Source organism: Sylvia atricapilla, chromosome 26 (assembly GCF_009819655.1).
Source record: "Sylvia atricapilla isolate bSylAtr1 chromosome 26, bSylAtr1.pri, whole genome shotgun sequence".
Taxonomy (NCBI): Eukaryota; Metazoa; Chordata; class Aves; order Passeriformes; family Sylviidae; genus Sylvia; species Sylvia atricapilla.
The window spans coordinates 1,115,580-1,135,239 of NC_089165.1; the positions used below are offsets into that span (position 1 = coordinate 1,115,580).

At 53.8% G+C, this 19,660-nt stretch overlaps 1 protein-coding gene across 13 annotated transcripts in view; it reads right to left on the bottom strand.

The window, feature by feature from the left end:
- Positions 1 to 19,660, bottom strand: part of TCF3 (transcription factor 3) — an 83,624-nt gene that overhangs the window by 35,195 nt on the left and 28,769 nt on the right. For 10 of the 13 annotated variants that reach the window (XR_010745410.1, XM_066336114.1, XM_066336104.1 and 7 more), the window contains exons 4-5: positions 4,800 to 4,873; positions 3,634 to 3,730 (exon numbers count right to left, since the gene is read on the bottom strand). Coding sequence is in view for 12 of the 13 variants with exons in the window: in XM_066336114.1 (XP_066192211.1) it covers positions 3,634 to 3,730; positions 4,800 to 4,873 (171 nt within the window). In the remaining variant the exon portion in view is untranslated. The remainder of the gene's footprint in view (positions 1 to 3,633; positions 3,731 to 4,799; positions 4,874 to 19,660) is intronic. The other 3 variants (XM_066336105.1, XM_066336116.1, XM_066336115.1) reach the window with 1 other exon arrangement.

Below are 19,660 nucleotides of genomic sequence, written 5' to 3' on the forward strand. Positions count from 1 at the left end.
CCCAAAGCCAAGCTCCCATCGTGACCCATGTTCATCCAAAGAACATCCATGAGCTCCAGCTCAACAGCAGAACAGAAATCAGTGCTTTTCCTTTCAAACTGCTTTTGGATCAAGCATGCACCCTGTGATCCACGTGGTCACCACCCCAAGACTGGGCTGGACTGGGGTGAGGAGCAGTGACCATCCCTCTGGCTGCCACCGGCTGCTGCTCCTGCTCTGGGGCCACAGCAGGGAACAACGGGGATTAAATCGGAGCTTTGTCTTCCCCCAGCTCCACCCCAGGGGCTGAGCAGCCCCTTCCTCACTGCCCCTGGGAGGGGACTTGGGCTGGGGAGGGGGACCCTGGGCAGGGGAGGAGGCCTTGGGCTGGGGTGACACCAAAGGGCCCAAGTGGGACAGTAACAAGGGGCAGGGATGCAGCCTGCAGGGATTTCAGGGATGTGCTGGCAGCGTCCTGCTCCCTTCAAACTCAGACCTGCTTTCCTTCTCTCCTGGGCCAGGCAGATCCCTCCAGCCCTGCCTTTCCCAGGGAGTTTGCTGCTCGTGGAGTTTGTGACACCAGCTCCCAGCACAGAGACACACAAAAATCTGGATGGACACATTCCACTGCTCCCTTACCCAACGGGCCACTCCACCCTGCAGCTTCCCAATCTCTCTCCTTGCTCCCTGCTCCTGTCAGATCAGTGTGAGTGGTGACAGGGCTCGTGCAGGAGGGGGAGCACTGGCTGCACCTGGGATCCCCCTTGGGATCTCCAGAGTCCTAAAATGCCACCAGCCTGCAGGGACAAGGGAAGGCTCCACCCTGGCAGGGATGTGATAGATCACTGCTTCAAAGCTCAGGCTGGCAGCAGCTCCTCAGCCCACCAAAGACTGGTCAGAGCACAGCCTCCTTTTCCATGTAAAAAATTGAGGCAAACAATCACAATGTGCTCCATTTCTCTAACAAGTCCTGCCTGCTGTAGTGTCCCTTTGCTGTGGGAAGGTGCTCCCTGTCCCTAAAGCCCATCCTCAGAGGACAGGGGGCTGCAGCCTGGCCCTGGGACATGCACAGACTCCAGGAACACAAAATCCAAAGGATGGGAGTCCCAGCAGGAGCCATCACCACCCTGACTGCTCAGAGCCCCAACGCTGGCTTTGGGGAGCCCTTTCAGCTCAGCCTCCCTCTCCGGTGGCCCAACCCACCACTGCCAACACAGAGCATCAATGCTGCTCCCAAAATGGCTCTTCCCACAGTTCCTGATCTTCCTTGAAGAAATAGACGTTGAGTGGGAAAGAGAAAAATTCTGATCTTGGAGCTGAGCTTAGATGTTTTACACACCTTTCATCCATCAACTATCACAACATGTTCATCCTCATCTGCTCCCTCCACCTCCTCAGATTTTAAAATTCTCTGGTTCCACTCAACCATGCCATTAACACGATCTTCCCACCCTGAAGGGCACCTTGCTGGCAACCAGGACCTGGGAGACAAGGGGCCACATTTCCAAAACTCCCCTTTCCCTCCCATTTTTCCTCTGCTTTTACAGAAACATTATTTTATTTTCCTGCCTTTCTTCTTCCTTACCCCTTTGCATTTTGCCACTCTAAAATTTGCAGAAGCAGCTTGAAAAAGAGGAAGAGAAAATCCCATCCCTGCTCCTCCCCATGTCCTTCCTTCCCAGCACATGAGCAAAGAGGTAGGTTTAGATGGGACATTGGGAAGGAATTGTTGGCTGTGAGGGTGGGGAGGCCCTGGCACAGGGTGCCCAGAGCAGCTGTGGCTGCCCCTGGATCCCTGGAAGTGTTCCAGGTCAGGCTGGACAGGGCTTGGAGCAGCCTGGGACAGTGGAAGGTGTCCCTGCCATGGCAGGGGGTGGCACTGGATGGGCTTTGAGGTCCTTTCCCACCCAAAGCATTCCATGATTCTTTGATTCTACAGTGAAAACTGATTTATGTATTTTGGAACCTGCTCCCAGAATCTATGCTTTCTACTTTAACCATGTTCAGTTTTAGGAACAAAAGGGACTTGGAAATATGAGGAATCCTTTCCCCCTTCCCTATTTCAGTAGTGGAGCTCCTGGTGCTTCCCCTGACCCCCCTGGGGAGATACAGCCCCTTGAACCCGGGGCCAGAGCGTGGCCACAGTCCTGCTGGCCACAGGGCCTGTGCTCAGCCCCACTGCAGAGCCACTGGAATTCACCCAGGGAGGCCCCACGTGCTGGGGACCGGTCGGGCTCGCAGGGAGAGCCGCAGCGGCTGCCAGGGGCCCGAAGGCCCGGCTTTGAGAGGGAGCCAAAGGCGTCTTCCCTGCACACATCAAAGGGGAAACCTCGCTGTTCCTCCCCGGGCGGCTCCTTCTCAGCTGGAAACTCTCAAGGCTGCCTTGGCCCCAGGTGTGGGATGGGCTGGGAGGGGTCCCCCCACGCACATCCCCCCCAAGCCATGCTGGGCTGCACCGAGGTCCCCTGACATACTCAAAAACTTCTCTGTGCTCCACTGACATCCTCCCGGGGCAGAGAGGGAGAAGGAGGATCCCCCCTTGCAGAGGGGCAGGGGAGCTGCTCGGAAAGGCTTATCCCCCTGCACAGGATCCCCAAGGGACACCCAAACATTGTCTCCGACAGCACAAGGGGTGAAAGGGGGGAGCAGAGCTCTCAGTGAGCCCCAAGCCCTAACCCTGGCCAGGAGGGGCCTGGCTGCTGCTCCTGTCCCAGCACAACCCTGCTCTGCTCTTCCCCTTTGCCACCACATCCACAGGGGGGATTTTATGTTGGGGGGATTTTCTGTTTCGAACACCACTCCCTTTTCTTACCCCTCCCTCCCAACCACAAGCACGCCCTGCCCCAGTCCTGCTCCTTCCACATGTGCTGGAGCATTTTAACCCCCTCTGCCTGGACAAAGACAGGAGGACTGACCCCAATTCCTGACCTAATGCCATTAGAGCTCTCTAAGCTCTCCAGGAGGGATATTTTCTGCTCTTAATCTCTCCTCCCACCCCCGAGCTGGGAGAGGTGACTGGGTGAATGGTCACACGCATCTGCTCACGCAGGATCACTGTCCCCTCACTCTCTGTGAGCTCCTCACGCTGCCTGCCTGCAGCTCGGGATGGAGGGACCAGACAAGGCTGCTGGAGCCTGGCAGGATATGGGAAGAGGCCCCTCCAAACCCCACTGCAGCAAAGGGAGCACCTCCAGATCTCTGGGAAGTGACACAACCACCAGCCCCTTGCAAGCCACAGTCAGCCAGTGGGTCTGTTTGGAAGTGACCATGGTGGGATCATCTGCAGCTACCTACTCACTTAAGCAGGGTCATCCCAAATCCTTAATAAATCCTTAACAATGAGCATCTCTCACAGGCCTAATTCCCAGCTCCCAGGAGCACACTCAGCCCATCCTGGCAGGCATCGACCCCTGCTGCTGCCTCAGGGTGCTACCATAAAGCAGGGGAAAATACCCACAGACATAAAACAGCTGGCACAGCTGGCCCTGATGGAACCCTCTGTGTACCACCTCCCTGGACCACAGCTTGGAGAACACCTGCAGCAGGTCCAACACAGGGAACAGCAACGTTGTCCCAACACTCCCCCCACCATGGGCCAGCCAGTGCCACGTGTCCCCTGCCCTGGGGACCTGCCAGGCAGCTGCAGGCACTCACCCACGAGTCCAGCTCCCAGGAATGGTGACGAGGAGATGCTGTTGTGGGATGGCAGGTCCCGGTGCTCACCGTAGTGGGGGCCTTCTCCATAGCTCTGCTGGGACAACAGGGGACAGTCACACCCGAGCTGAGCCCAATCCCAAAACATGAGGCTGCCAGGGCCCAGCCTCCCCCAGGAAGGGACAAAGCCAAAGGCTCTTTGCGAAAAGGGCATGGAATGGATTTTACCCTCATGCCAAGAGAGAGCTGGGTAGTGCAGAGGCTGTGGTGTTGGGAGAGGACATGGCAGCTGGGGACATGGCAAGAGGGGACATGGAACCATGCTTTGCCCCATGCTGGCAGCTCTTGGGCAGTTTGGCACCCACCAGGTAAGAGCCAGGCAGCCCTTCCCTGAACCAGAGGGATGAAGGGGCACGGAAAAGGCTGGATAAATATAAATGTATCTTTTTAGATATATTTATATAAATATATAAATTCTAAATATGCAAGTGAGAGTTGACACCACAGCTCCAGCTCTGCCACTGACCAGAGGGGAGGGAAAGGTGCCACTGCAAAAACGAATCTCACAAACCCATCAAAACAAAAATTACACCATTTCCATGAAGTTTGTGGCATTTCTGTCCTCCCATACTCAGGCCTCTGTCAAGAGGTGCTGCAGCCTCAAGTCCTTCCTTGCAAAACCTTTCCCAGTTCTCCATCCCCACCAAGGGTGCCATGACCAGACAATGTGGTGGATTGCAGGGATTCTCTCCTCAGGTTCCCAAAGTGTTGTGGGGTGGGTGCTCAGGAAGCTTTGCCATCAGATGAGACCCCTCAACCCACTCAGATCCCTCGACCCACCCATCTATGTCTCCTCTGGGGACCTGTCCCAGCCCCTGGGCCCCATCTCCCCACAGCAACACTGGGTGCAGGGAAGGAGATGCCCGAGCAGCCACAGGAGCCCATCCGAGTGCAGGTCTGGGAGAGGTTTTTGGAGAAACCTCAAGGGGACCTCAAGGCAGCAAAGCCTGGGGAGATGGGGAAGGGGGAAACCCTAGAGAGTTCACAGAGCCCATGTCCAAAATGGGGCAAGAAAAGCTGTTGCAGGGTTAGACCAACGCTCTGAAAGGCCTGGGACAGCCCTCGTTTGTTTTGGTTGGAGTTTGGTGTTTGTGCTTTGTCCTTACCCTTCCTTGGTCAAACGTGGAGCTGTTTTGATCTGCCGTTCCCCAGGAACCTGATCCCGATCTTTCATCCAAGCCTACCGAAAAACAGGAAGAACAAAGGTTACTCTTTGCTTTATCAGCAAAGCCTCAAAGGTGTTCTTGTAAAATTAACTCTTCCTTCTACAAACAAAACAATATTTTCATTAATAAACCACTTCCACTTGGCGTGACTGAGCCTCCCCTCTGCCTCCTCACCTTCCCACTCCCACTGGGAGTTATTCCACAAACTTCAAAGCAAATCCCACCACAGCCTGGAAATGGTTCAAAACATAGGACAGTGGGAAGAGGATAAACAAGTATTTTAACTCCTTTATTCCAGAGAGCACCCATGAACCTCCTTTCCCCGGAGAGCGACGGTGAAAGGGACTGAACCATAAATCAAAAACACATTGCATCCATTTGGATGCTCCAGCAGAACTTGAATTTTGCCCATGGTGCTGCAAGATCATGGGCGAATTCTGTTCAACCTGAGCAGAGTGAAAGAGTGCCCAGGGGCGAAATCCTCAGGTGAGGATTGCTGGGGGTCCAACGTTACAGAGTGTCCAGGGGTGTTCTTTCAGGGGCCCAAGGTTCCCCAGAAGAAGTGGGGCCATCAGAGCACACCCCCAGCCTTCTCAGGTGTAGCCCTCCCAAGAATATCCTCTGCAAAAAGGGATCCAATTCAAACCAGCAGAGGAGCAGGCAGAAGGTTTTGCAATGTTTCTGCACAGGCTGTGGTGGGAAATCAGCTCCTTTCATCCCCTGCCAAGTGCATGCAGGCAGCACCTCCTGGGCTGCACAAGGCACCCAGGGGAGTCAGATCATCATGAAATGGTTTGGGCTGGAAGGGACCTTACTCAGCTCATCCTACCCCTGCCATGGGCAGGGACATGGACTTCCACTGTCCCAGGTCCATCCAACCTGGCTTTGGGCACTGCCAGGGATCCAGGGGCAGCCACAGCTGCTCTGGGCACCCTGTGCCAGGGCCTCCCCACCCTCACAGCCAACAATTCCTTCCCAATGTCCCATCCAGCCCTGCCCTCTGGCAGTGGAAGCCATTCCCTGTGTCCTGTCCCTCCATCCCTTGTCCCAGTCCCTCTCCAGCTCTCCTGGAGCTCCTTCAGTGAGCTGGGCATGTCCACCAACACAAAAAACCTTAGGATGTTGCATCAGCACAGCTGCCACAGTTCCAGCTGATACCACAACCACAAGGAAGGAACCTTCCCTGACAAACAGCCTCAACCTGACTGAGCAGCAAGATCTCTGACTGTGCTGCTCCATCTCCTGCTCCAGTGGGTGACCAGGGGCTGGTGAGCAGCAGTCAAATGTTCAAAGGGGGAAAATGCAGGGATTTGAGAGGGGCTGGGCAGGGTTGGGGCATCCATCATCTTTGGAGGTGCTGCACAAACACTGTGAACTCTGCTGGGTTGACAGGGAGAAATCCCAGATCTGCAGGAGCCTGAGAGTGATGGTGGCACCAGCCATGGACAGTTCCCAACCCACGGACACCCTGTGCCCCCCACCAGTGGTCGTGGCCACAGCAGCCATGGTGTGACACCAGACTCCCAGCACCATCACCCCGTGGCAGCACGAGGCCCCAGGGCTCTATGGGGACCCGGCCTGTGTTGGGTCTTCCAATGGGGATGGCACTTCCAGGTGCCCCAGGGTGTCCTTTCGGGAGCAGGGATGCAGCAAGGACATGGGGGCTGAGGGTCAGGGCTCACTCCCATTTTGCTTGGCAAAGCTGATTATTATGGCAAACATGCCTCAGATTTGTCTCGTCCGCTCCCCTCACTGTTCATTTAACCAGAAACTTCTTTCAAATTACATCCTTCTATTTCTGTGCCTTTGTGTTAATCATTTCCCCAGAGAATTGGTGTTTAATTGCTGTCTAATTTGCATAATTATGCATATTAATCTCCACACCTAATGAATATTCATAATTCTCATTTAGATTTTGTTTTCTAATCAAAAATTTCCAATGTGATTACTGTGCAGAGCAGGGATAAGCCTCTAATAATACCTTGGATACTAGGGAGAATTACTGCCAATTCTCCCACCTCCTACTTCCTAGAATAAACTTTTGCTTTGCTAATGTGTTTTTCCAAAGCAATTCATCTGCAATCCCTGCAAACCCTGGTGAGGCAGGAGGCAGAAACGCTCCTTTGAGTAATTTTGCTGTCACAGGTGGTTTTAAAGCTCCCCAAGGGTGGGGGAAAAGACACGAGCAGGATGAGCAGCCTTGGGCATCCTTGGATGTCCGGAAGGACAAGGACTGCAGCACCACAGTCCCCAAGAGGAACCCCAGGAGCCTCAGAGGCAGAGGGGACGCCAAGGTGTGGGGGTCCAGACTCTAAGACCCAGCCCAGCCCCACGCAAGATGGGCTTTGGTGTCCTGGGTCACCCTGGGTCACCCTGGCCTCTCACAGAGCCCTTGGTCCTGCCACCACCCCTGCAACAGCAGAGCAGCATTCCCAGGCCAGAATACGTCTGGAGACGATGCTCAATAGGCTCTGGAGGGGGATAGAGGGCCTGGAAGTCCAGGGAAATTTTCTTCAGGTTGTTTAGTCTTCCTTTCTTGAACGTGCCTTCAGCTATTCAAGAACCTTCAGCTATTTTCTTGAGTTATGCCTGGACACAATCTGTGCTCTGGGATGCCCCTGCCCGAGCAGGGAGATGGGACCAATGAGCCACTGTGGTCCTTCCAACCTCACCCATTCTGGGATTCTGTGACAAAATTCCTGAAAAATAAAAGTAAATCTTTGCCTGGTGCCCCCAGTGAAGGAGGGAAAGGGGACACAGGGGGAAAAGCTGAAGATGAGGGTCACACATCCCCTAGACAAGGACAAACCCTGCCACGAGCTTCTGCACCCTGTGGTGCCACCACCATGGCAGAGACCCTGGAGAGGGGCCAAACCCAAATGCTTCAACAGCCGCTGCAGAGGATGAGCCACTTAACCCAGGGCATGGCTGGGTCCCCAACCCCTGCTTGGCCCCTTTGTGACCCAAATAGGGTCACAGCAGAGCACCTCTTTTTTTTCAGGTAGAAATTCCTCCCTGTGAGGGTAAGGAGGCCCTGGCACAGGGTGCCCAGAGCAGCTGTGGCTGCTCCTGGAGATCCCTGGAAATGTCCAAGGCCAAGCTGGACGGGACTTGGAGCAGTGTGGGATAGTGGAAGGTGTCCCTGCCCATGGCAGGAGTGGCACTGGATGGGCTTTAAGGTCCCTCCCAACCTAAACCAGTCTGGTATTCAGGGATTCTATAACCCCCTGGGGAAACCCAAAAGGTCACTTGTACCCTCCAGGTAGTTCCTTCCAAGGTGAAGTGAGATTCCACTTTCCCACCAAAGCAGCAAAGAGCATCCCAAGGTTTTGGAAGCACCTCTGAAGGTGCTCATGTCAGCTCTGTCTGATGTCTCCTGGAAAATAAAGTCTTGCACTTTTCTCAAGCTGCAGCCACTGGCTTGAAAGGTGCCAGCAAAAACAAAAATCTTCCTACTTTCTGCGCCTGCAGGTGCTTTAGGAATTCAGGGATTTCTGGGATGAAGCCAGGAAACAGCAGACTACCCTCTTTCAATGTCTAGCATCTGTCCTACATTCCCTAGCAGCCCACTCTTCCCTCCCTTTGTATTCCTAAAGATCTGCAGTTTTACAGCAAATGCCCTCAGCCAGCCCTGCAAAATCCCAATGTTTGACCACGGGCAAGGAGTGTCTGGAAAAGCTCCCATCAGCAGGATTTGCTCCACTCCCAGCACAAAGCCCCTGGACATGGTGTCACCCCAAACATGGTCACACAGCCTGGTGCTGTGAGCACAGAGCAGCCAGGCTGGGCACGAGGGGAGGGAGAGGAAGGGGAAGAAGAGAGAGAAGCTGGGGTGGGAAGAACACGGCTCAGCAGCCCCAGGGCTCATCCAAGGGCACCCCAGCAGCTGAGCTGATCCAGGCGCCCAGGGAAAGGTCAGAGGCACCTTGGGGCACCTGGGAATGTGTTTCCTGCCTCTGGGTCCTGCCCAGGAGCTGCCCCAGGTGAGATGGAGATCCCATGAGAATCTTTTGGACCCCAACTGCCCCATACTTGTGGACAAATCTGCTGCCTTCAAACACCCACAGTGCTGGCAAAAAAAAGCATAAATCCAAGTCACCAAAGAGAGATCACACCCAAAGGGCCCCAGAGCTGCTCCAAGGGCTGGAGCCCCTCTGCTCTGGGGACAGCCTGGGAGGGCTGGGGGTGTTCACTGGAGAAGAGAAGGCTCCAGGGAGAGCTCAGAGCCCCTTGCAGGGCCTAAAGGGGCTCCAGGAGAGCTGGAGAGGGACTGGGACAAGGGATGGAGGGACAGGACACAGGGAATGGCTTCACTGCCAGAGGGCAGGGCTGGGTGGGAGATTGGGAAGGAATTGTTGGCTGTGAGGGTGGGGAGGCCCTGGCACAGGGTGCCCAGAGCAGCTGTGGAAGTGTCCAAGGTCAGGTTGGACAGGGCTTGGAGCAGCCTGGGACAGTGGAATGTGTCCCTGCCCATGGCAGGGGTGGCACTGGATGGGCTTTAAGGTCTCTTCCAACCCAAACCTTTATGGGATTTTGTGATTCTGTGAAAGAAAACTCCCATGGCACTGAGCTGAATTCTGCCTGCACAAGGGAGCTCCATCCTGGCAGGGCTTGGCTTTGCCACCCTTCCAGTGCTCTCCTACCATGAGGTGTGTGAGTTTTGGAGATGCCCATGTGCCCGTGCTGCTGGCAGGAGCCAACCTGATTTTAAAATAACCCCATTTCCCAAGTTAAGGCACACTTTCCAATTGAGAAGCAACAAAAATAGGAGCTACCCCCTCTCACCATTAATACAGTTATTAAACTGCATACAGATTAATTGTGCATTTTAATAACCCTGAGCATGAATATTCATAACACATTTCTTGCTCATGTTCTAATTAAAACATACTAATAGAATAAGATGTAGCTGTCAGACAGTCTTTTTTTTTTTCCTCACGGTTTTCCTGCTGCAGCCAAGAGCTGATAGACAAGAGCTGTCCTAAGCTTCAGCAGGGCTAAAAATGATTTCACCACATTTAGGCTGAGAAAAACCATCCTTAGTGCAGCAATGAACCCTAGGAAAGGCTATGGACAAGTGTCCAATGACACAGAGCAATGAGAGCTGCTCTCTCCAGGAGGAATGGAACCCCATCGAACACACCACTCCAACAAGAAAACACAGGAGAGTGGTAGGAAAGGGGAACTGTTTCACCGAAAGGAGGGCAGATTTACTTCAGATATTGGGAGGAAATTCTCCCCTCTGAGGATGGGGGGCCCTGGGATAGTGGAAGGTGTTCCTGCCATGGCAGGGAGTGGCACTGGATGGGATTTAATGTCCCTCCACCCCAAACTATTTCATGTAAATGCATTAAAAGGGGGCAGAGTTTTGTGATCCATCCCACATCCCTCCTGCTCAGTTCACAGCCTGTGCCTTCCAGCTGCCATCCACGGGAGCCAAAAATGCTGCACTAAGAGAAGCTGCCCTGGTTTCAACAACCAGAGCCCCCAAACCTACCCAGGCACAGGGCTGGGCCCTGAGCCCTGAGCTCTGAACGGCCCAGTCTGAGCTCAGCACTTGGACATGGGGTGGGAGGGAATGTGGCTGTGGAATCAGCTCTGACCACCTGGACACAGCCAACCTATGGCCTTCCGGTGAATGGGACAGGGTCAGGAGTTGGACTCAATGGTCCTTGAGTGTCTCTGCAAACTCAGGATATTCCAGGATTCTGTGGAAGGTCTTCTAAAACAAGGTCAGTCCCTAACAATTGCTTTGCTCAAAGCAAAGCTCAAGGGGTGTGCAGTCATCTCTCTGGATGCAGAGGACTAGCAGGGATGGAGAACAGGATATTTTGCTCCTGAACCCTCTCAGATACCATTTGTAAAGCATAGACAGAGTTTTTGCTCTTAAATCCTATAATAAAGGATTCCCTGAGGAGAACATGCACTGCTGGAAAGCTGCAGCACTGCAGGTTCAAATAATGGAATGGTTTGGGTGGGAAGGGACCTCAGAGCCCATCCAGTGCCACCCCTGCCACCAGCAGGGACACCTTCCACTGTCCCAGGCTGCTCCAAGCCCTGTCCAGCCTGGCCTTGGGCACTGCCAGGGGTCCAGGGGCAGCCACAGCTGCTCTGTGCCAGGGCCTCCCCATCCTCACAGGGAGAAATTTCTGGGATTTCTTCCTATGACTCCAAATGTCTCAAAGACACCTCATTTTCACTTGTCAGGAGGAGGAGGAGGCAGTGAGGCACCCTCACATCAGCCCCAGGGGTGGCACTAGGGGACACTGCTGGGTGTCTGTGCCACTGGAGCTGTGACTGAGCCAGGCTGAGCTTCTCCCTCCCCCTGGCCTCCACAATCTGCCCTCCCTAATCTGATTCCAGCAAAATGACTGGGCCAGGCATATTTTTTTTTTTTAATTCTATTAAAAATATTTAGGCCAAATCCCTCCCGTGGCTGGAGAAGGTTTGGAAGCAGCTGTAACTGCCACCAAGGTGCATCTTCTGTCCTCAACAGAGACCACACAGTGCCCAGGGTGGGGGATTTGAGGGACAGGAGGGAAATTCCAGCTCTGCAGCCACAGCAGCACCCGAGGGTTAGGGCAGGACAAGGATGTGGTGGCAGCTGGGAGTAAAAAACCCCACAGCCAGCAGCTTTTCAAGCTCATGGAATACTTAGATCCATGGAATGGTTTGGGCTGGAAGGAGCCCTAAAGATCATCTTGTTCCAAGCCCCCTGGCATGGTTATTTAACCCAGAGAAGCCCTGCTCCTCACCTGCCTCCCCTGGGGGTGGGACAGCACAAGCCACCACAGGCAGGGCCACCGGTGCCACTGTAATTTGATTTGAAGCAGAGGTGACAGAAGGCTGCTTGATAAACACTTCCAAATTAAGCAGCTTTGTGGGCTAATCACTCTGGCGATCAGCCCCACAGCAAAATCTCTGCTAAAAGGGATTGGAAATCAATAAAATTAGTTGACTAGTAATTAGCTTTAGTCCCAGGAAAACCAGCAAAGTTGTTTTTCCTGGAGAGAGTAGGCTCCATTTGGCGAGGAACAACCCACCCAAACACCCCCCAGGAAAGGCTCTGAGGTGCTGTCTGCGAGGGAAAAGGGGGTGCTGGAAGCAGCTCCCAGAATTCCTGTTTATTTACCAGCCCCATCCACCCCCAAATAGGAAAAAACAGCTGTGAGTGGAAGGCAGCCGGGAGCTGTTTACAGGACGTCGATTGTGGAGAGGACCATACAATTTGTTCACTTCCTTTTCCCGGTGCATGACAAAACAATTACAATAAAAATAAGGGGGGGGGGGGTGGTTTGTGGATAAAGAACCCACCCTGAACACCTGGAGGGCAGCACGAGGTCCCTGGCAATGCCACCCTGGCAATGCCACCCTGGAGGGCTCTGCTCATGGGGCCGGTCAGGGCATGTTTTATCCCCTTCACTACCTTGAAATTTGAGGTTGGACCAAGACTGGCTGGTTGTGACAGAGAGGTTGAGCTGTTCCTCTACTCTGGACAGGCTGGACAGGGCTTGGAGCAACCTGGGATACTGGAAGGTGTCCCTGCACATGGCAGGGGGCGGAAATGTGCTGCCACTCACTTTCTGACCTGTCCAGGGGCATCAAATGGGCCAGGTGGATTTCCCTCTGGGACAGGAGCCCAGGAAGGGCTGGAGCTGTGCCAGGGCTGGGCTGGAGCTCAGGGAAAGGTTCTTCCCCCCGAGGGTGCTGGGGCACTGCCCAGGCTCCCCAGGGAATGGTCCCAGCCCCAAGGTGCCAGAGCTCCAGGAGGGTTTGGACAAGGCTCTCAGGGATGCTCAGGGTGGGATTGTTGGGGTGTCCTGGTTAACACCAGGGGTTGGACTGGATGATCTTTGTGGGTCCATTCCAGCTCAGGATATTGCAGGACTCCATAAACAGATGCTCTGGACCAGGAGAGCCCAGTGACACCTTTCCCCAGACCATGCAGCCCAAGTGGGGACACACAACAGCACCCACATTAAACTCACAGATCCCGGGATGATTTCTGGGGCAGATTCTGCCCCTTTATCCTTGTGATGATGAATGAACCCAGAACCCAAAGCCACGAGAGGCCCATCCACCCCACACACCCCCCGGATTCAGGGAAGCACCTGCTGCTGCCGCCCCCTCCCCAAATGTGCACTCAGGGATAATTTTTGACTTCAAAAAGCTGATGCCACCACTTTGGTGATTGTTAATTCCTCTGCTCAGCATCTCCTGCACCGTATTCCAGTTCAGCAGTTTCTGCACACACACAGATGGGGTTTAGGAAATGTTTGGGGCTGGGGAAAAATACGAGAGAACCAGGGAAGGAGTGGGGGAAAATGATCCATCAGCTTTCCATGAGGGATAACTATGGGGAGAAATTGAACCTACACGAAAACCAAACAAAGCCAGAAAGAGGGGAAAAGAGTCAAAGAAGTGCTTTAGCAACTCTTAGTCTTTTGGAAGATGCTCTGGTATCACTGAAACTGCTCTCAAAGGACAGGGCAGGCTCCAAGGCAGCGCCTGGGCTGGGTTTGGGGGTACTGGTGTGGCATCCTAGAAGCAGAATCCTGGAATGTCCTGGAAGGGATCCACAAGGATCATTGACTCCTACTCCTGTTCCTGCTCAGGACATCCCAACAATCCCACCATGTGCATAACCAGTAATAATTATATGCAATAATAAATGTATAAACCAATGCCCAGCACAGGGGTGAGGAAGTTCTGGAAAAACCAACAAAACCCAACCAGTAAATCCAGCCATCCCTCACTTTAGATAAGAGTCATATTTGCAGATGTAAAGGAAGGCCCCCGCTGCATTTTAGGTAGTGATTTTACAGTAATCAAAATAAAAGCTTGCCTTTGTGTTAAGTCATCATTAAGAAAATTAGTAACTTGTGCCAGATCTCATCAAGGCCTTACAAAACGACTGCACAGGGTACCCATGGTGGCACTGGGGCACAGCCACCATCCCTTGTGACCAGAACATGGCCAAGGACCTGACCCAGGGTGCCAAGGTTCACACCAGCAGTGAATTGTTGGGCTGTGCTCCTCCTGGAGGATGGGTCAGACTGGACAGGATTTATTACACTAAAAAAATGGGGATGTATGTATGTATGTATGTATGTATGTATGGATGGATGGATGGATGGATGGATGGATGGATGTATGGATGGATGGATGGATGGATGGATGGATGGATGGATATCAGCCCTGGGGAGAAGGATTTGGGGGTGTTGGTGGGGGAGAGGCTCAGCCTGCCCTGGCCATGGGCACTGAGCCCAGAAACCCCCCTGTGCTGGGCTCAGCCCCAGCGTGGGCAGCAGGGGAGGGGGATTCTGCCCCTCTGCCCCACTCAGGTGAGAGCCCACCTGCAGAGCTGCCCCAGCCCTGGGGAACAACATCAGGAGGACGTGGAGCTGCTGGAGCCAGTCCAGAGGAGGCCCCAGAGCTGCTCCAAGGGCTGGAGCCCCTCTGCTCTGGGGACAGCCTGGGAGAGCTGGGGGTGTTCACTGGAGAAGAGAAGGCTCCATGGAGAGCTCCGAGCCCCTTCCTCCCCTGTCAGGGTGGGGAGGCTGGGACAGTGGGCATGTGTCCCCTGCCTGTGGCAGGGGTGGAATGAGATGGGCTTTGTGGTCGCTTCCAGCCCAAGCTGTTCTGTGATTCTGTGATAAAAATCCAGAGAGAAAAGTGAAGGCAGAGAGAGTTTTGGACCTCCCAAATACAGGGAAGATCCTGGTCCCTCCAGCAAGAATGCCCCAAGAGCAGCAGCCAGTCCCTCTCCCTGCCCCTGGGAGAGCCAGCAAGATGCCACACGGAGAAAGAAAACAAACCTGTGACGACAACCAGAGGGAAGAAAATAAACTTTAAAGCTCAAAACACTTCCCCCCAGCTGTAAAAACAAAGGCCAGCAGTGACCAAACACGAGCACAAAGGAGAGGCAGGAGAAGGGGATGGAGGATAACACAGTCAGGGCTTTCTAAAGGTCATCAGCCTGCAGGACGAACCCACCGTGTCCTCTGTCCCCAGCCTCTCCAGGACAAACCTACCCATGCCCCTCATCCCCAGCCTCCAGCCCAGCCTGACAGCCCTGCAAGAAGCAGGATGTCAAGGAGGGTCCAAGGGACAAAAGTGCAGGGAAACGGACCAAGAATAACACTGGGCTGAGTCAGACCCACAACAGGTGTCAGAGGAGTTGCTTTTCTTCACTGTCCCTCAGATCAGTCGTGTTTTGGAGGGACAGCTCTGCTCCCTCCATGCAGATGGAAACAGAGAGCCAGTGTGAGGTCACAGTGGGACCCCACAGCCAGGCTGGCCAGTCCTGCAGTGCCACTGCCCTGTGAAAGGGTGGGTGACAGGGACCATAGCAGCTGGGAGAGCACAGGGGGATGTCCCAAAGCTCTGGAAACAGCTTGGGATAAACCCAACCCTGCAGAACAACAAGGAGGTGGCCCAGACCTGACTCTGTGCTACCCCCTTTGCAGGAAGGTGTCACACAGCACAATGCCAGTCACTAGAGAATCAAGGAGAGATGTGGGTTTAAAGGGACCTCACTGCTCATCCAGTTCCACCCTCTGCCATGGCAGGGACACCTTCCACTAGCCCAGAGTGCTCCAAGACCCACCCAACCTGGCCTTGGGCACTGCCAGGGATCCAGGGGCAGCCACAGCTGCTCTGGGCACCCTGTGCCAGGGCCTGCCCACCCTCACAGCCAACAATTCCTTCCCAATATCCCATCCAGCCCTGCCCTCTGGCAGTGGAAACCATTCCCTGTGTCCTGTCCCTCCATCCCTTGTCCCAGTCCCTCTCCAGCTCTCCTGGAGCCCCTTTAGGCCCTGCAAGGGGCTCGGAGCTCTCCCTGGAGCCTTCTCTTCTCCAGTGAACACCCCCAGCCCTCCCAGGCTGTCCCCAGAGCAGAGGGGCTCCAGCCCTTGGAGCAGCTCTGTGGCCTCCTCTGCACTGGCTCCAGCAGCTCCACGTCCTCCTGATGTTGTTCCCCAGGGCTGGGGCAGCTCTGCAGGTGGGCTCTCACCTGAGTGGGGCACAGGGGCAGAATCCCCCTCCCCTGCTGCCCACGCTGGGGCTGAGCCCAGCACAGGGGGGTTTCTGGGCTCAGTGCCCATGGCCGGGGCAGGCTGAGCCTCTCCCCCACCAACACCCCCAAATCCTTCTCCCCAGGGCTGATCTCCATCTCTTCTCCCATAAATGCACAGACAGCCCCATGGAGAACCTTCCTTATTTCTGCCTCACATGCATGCAAGAACATCAACACATTTGCTACCACAAAACAACTGAAATTCAGTAGATACAGGGTTATTCCCAAAGCCAGGGGTTATATTCCATTAAATAGAAAGCTTCAGGGAGAAGACTGAGTATAAATCCACATCCTGTTTTTTCCAGGTCATTTACTGTAGCACAGAGTCACACACTCCTGACAGGCACAGGCACTCCACACTCACACACGGATTGCTGGATTGCTGTCCAAAGGGACGCAGCTCATTCTGCTGAGTGAACGAGGGAACTCAGCAGCCTGAAGCCAGCGAGGACTGAAACACGCTGGTCCCCTGGGACACTCAGTGACCTCTCATGTTCCTCGGGCCATGGGGTGTTTTGCACACCCCCACAGATGCACAGAGGAGCTGCAACACCCCCACTTACAGCACTTAGCAGCACCCACCTCCATTTCCGCTCTGATTTGCATATTTCCAAGTATTGTTTAATTTGCAATGTAAAATCAAATTACAGCCGCAGAGATGCAACCAAGAGCACGAGGGAACAGAAATCTTCTCCCACTTGGTTTCCATTACTCATGAAGAAGACAAATGGGGATAGAAGCCTGTTTACTTACAAGTGACCAAAAAAACCCTCAGAATTTTGTCAGAGAGGCATTTGAGATCAAACAGGCAGGCGGTGCCAGCTGTGTGTACGTGAGCCCTCCCAACCCTGCACTGCTGCAGCCCGACAGGTAGGGAGGCCAGGGGATGTTAAAAATTAGACAAATTAAGGATGGCTTCCAAATAATGTGGAAATTACACGGGGAAGTGGCCAAACACACGTACACCCCACCAGGGTGGCCTTGGCAGTTTGTTTGTGAGCGTCCTCTCAGCAGGAAGAGGGATGGTGGGGAGTGACTTGTGAGCTAATGCACGAGTCCCCGAGAGCCTCCTTGGGAAAAACAGACCCCAAAGGGGTGTGGAAACACCCAGGGGCGGTTCTGCCAAGCCCAGGGCTGTGATCCTGCGGGGTGCTGGGCCCCTGTGGATGCCTCAAGGGCTCAGGATGCGGCCGCAGGGCCCAAGCCCAGCACTGGCGCAGACGATGATTCAGCCCACAGGAAGGATCATCTCAGAAGAATTGTTGGACACAATGAGGAAAACTTTCCCAAACAAAGCGTTCTCAGCACCACCTGCCTCCCTCCCTCAGTCCCAGCTCCTGCTCGCGAGTAACCTCCAGGCTCTGCTCACCACAACAGAAGTCGGTGGTTTTGTTTTCCCCTTTCCCAGGCTGAGCGTTCCTGGGGCACAGCAGGCTCAGGATTCCGTCCTGGCCCCCGAGGGCAACACACAGGCTGCCAACAATGCCCCCGGCCACGTCCAGTTACAGCCAGCAACCTCAGGGCTGTAAACTTCAGGAGCTGGATATATTCAAAATATCCAAGCTAGGCTTCCTAAGGAATCCTTAAAGCAAATCCATGGGTCAGAGCACACCAGGTGCAGAGTTTTGGAGATAACTGCATGTACAGCCAAGGAGTTCACCCTCCCAGACAGCACTCTTACAGAATTTGGTCCATGTGGCACCACACAGTGAGGTATTTACCTGAAGAACAATTTAAAGACAGATGTGACCTATTTAGAACTCTGCCAAATATTTCTGTAATTGAATAGACAATCGATTATTTAAATTGCATTACAAAGGGCTGAATTCAATCCACTTGCTCCTACAAAGCACCATTTCCATGAACCATGAACAATTCTTTTTCCCCCTCTTTAAACACAAACACTTCAAGATGTTCACTTGTCCCTTCCTTGAAAGGATCCAAATCTTTGTATAACCGTACCCCATGCCCTAAATTCCCCTTGTAGCCCTAAAGCCAAAAGGACAAGTCACAGGAAGAGTTTACCTGAAGATAAATCCCAACCCATCAGCTTTAAGGCTACAAAGGCTTATGGTGTGAGTGGGGCAGGGCCATCAGCCCTCATGACCTTGGCAGGAGTCACTGATGCGTGGCACTGTGGGTTTAGTCTGTCAGTCAGCCCTCGAGACCTTGTTCACCACACATCGCTCAGGGGACACCAAAAAGTTGCTCCAGCCCCTTGTGCCCTCGTCCCCTTGTCCCAAAATCCAGCTCCCAACACACATCTCCAAGCAGCGCCTAAACACTGGTGAAGGGAGGGATTAAGGCACTGAGCTGGTGGGGAGGAAGGGTTTATGGATCTGAATGTGTCACCTGGTTGGGGATGTGGAGAAGTGCCTGGGGCAGCTCCCGGGAAAAAACCAGACAGAGCCAAGGGCAGCCTGGATCCAGTCTGTGTCTGATGGGTTGTGGTGGCACCAGCTCAGGCTGGGGTGTGCCACCCTCGGCAAGTGCTGCTGGGCTCCTCCTGCTCTGTGAGGGGCACGGAGTGTATGGGTGAAGGAGCAAAGGGAGCCCACCTTCCCCATCCCTTCAGGCTGGGCCCCACTGTGCCCCCCACGTCACCTGCACTGTCCCCGGGTAACCAGTGGCATGGGTGAGGTGCCAGTAGATGGCACTCAATGAGTAGCACGGATCCTCTTTCCCGGGAGTAACCAGCACCTTTCTCCTGCCTGCACATTTCAAACCATTTCCTGGGTGCAACTTTGGCATCACTCAACAGTGGCTGGCAGGAGCTGGTGCTCCTTGGTCTCATCCCCTGTGCTGGGCAACAAAAAAGCCCTGAATAAACCCCAGTGCCCAGCTCCTCAGAAGCCCCAGAGATCTCAGGAACGCAGATTTTATTATTCTTATTGACATCTCTCACGTTACCCTGGGCACACACTGACCATTGTTTGGGTTGTGGATGGGAGACCCCGGGAAGGTGGCAGACAGTTTCCCATCCCTGCTCCACAGCCAGCATGGCAAACCCACAGCAGCAGCAGCCTGGCCTCACGCCCATCCCAGCCCTTCCAGGGCTCACACACCAGGGCTCTCTGCTGCTCAGAACAAGCTGGAGACAAAAAGACCCATTAGATTATCTTGTCTGTGTCTTCTGTACATGAGGCTTCGATTTCTGGTGCTTTTGTCAAGGCGAGCACTAGCACTCCTTATCAGGAATCCTAATACAACTGTCTAGGAAAATTGACCATTAACAAGCTCCTCTGATATTTTGCTCAAAGATTGCTTTCTTTCAACTATGAGAAGCTCAAATAAATGTTTTCCTACATGAACAAAAAGAGCTGTAGCAGTTAAAACCCTAAAGCTGCAGTTTGCTGGGATGGTAAGAGCTGAGCTCGCCACTGTGGATGAGAAGCTGCTGTCTTGAAGTAAAGTGGTTGCATTTTCAAATGCAGGTTTGAAATAAAAGAAAAAAATTAAAAATTGTACGTATAAAAATGAGAATGGGAAAAAAAAAAAAAAAGAAAAACATAATAAAAAGAAAAAGTGCACCATTCCCAGCCTTGTGCTGCAAGGTAAACAAGAACCAAAGTCATCCCCAAATCCCTGGACTGCCTCCAGCATGTGAGCTCTGCTGGCAGCTCCCACCTCTGCTCTGGGGACACCCAGGACCATGCTGACAAAGCTCCCTCCACATCTTCACTGCAGCAGGCTCACGAGTGGCTCAGGAGAGCCACTGGCT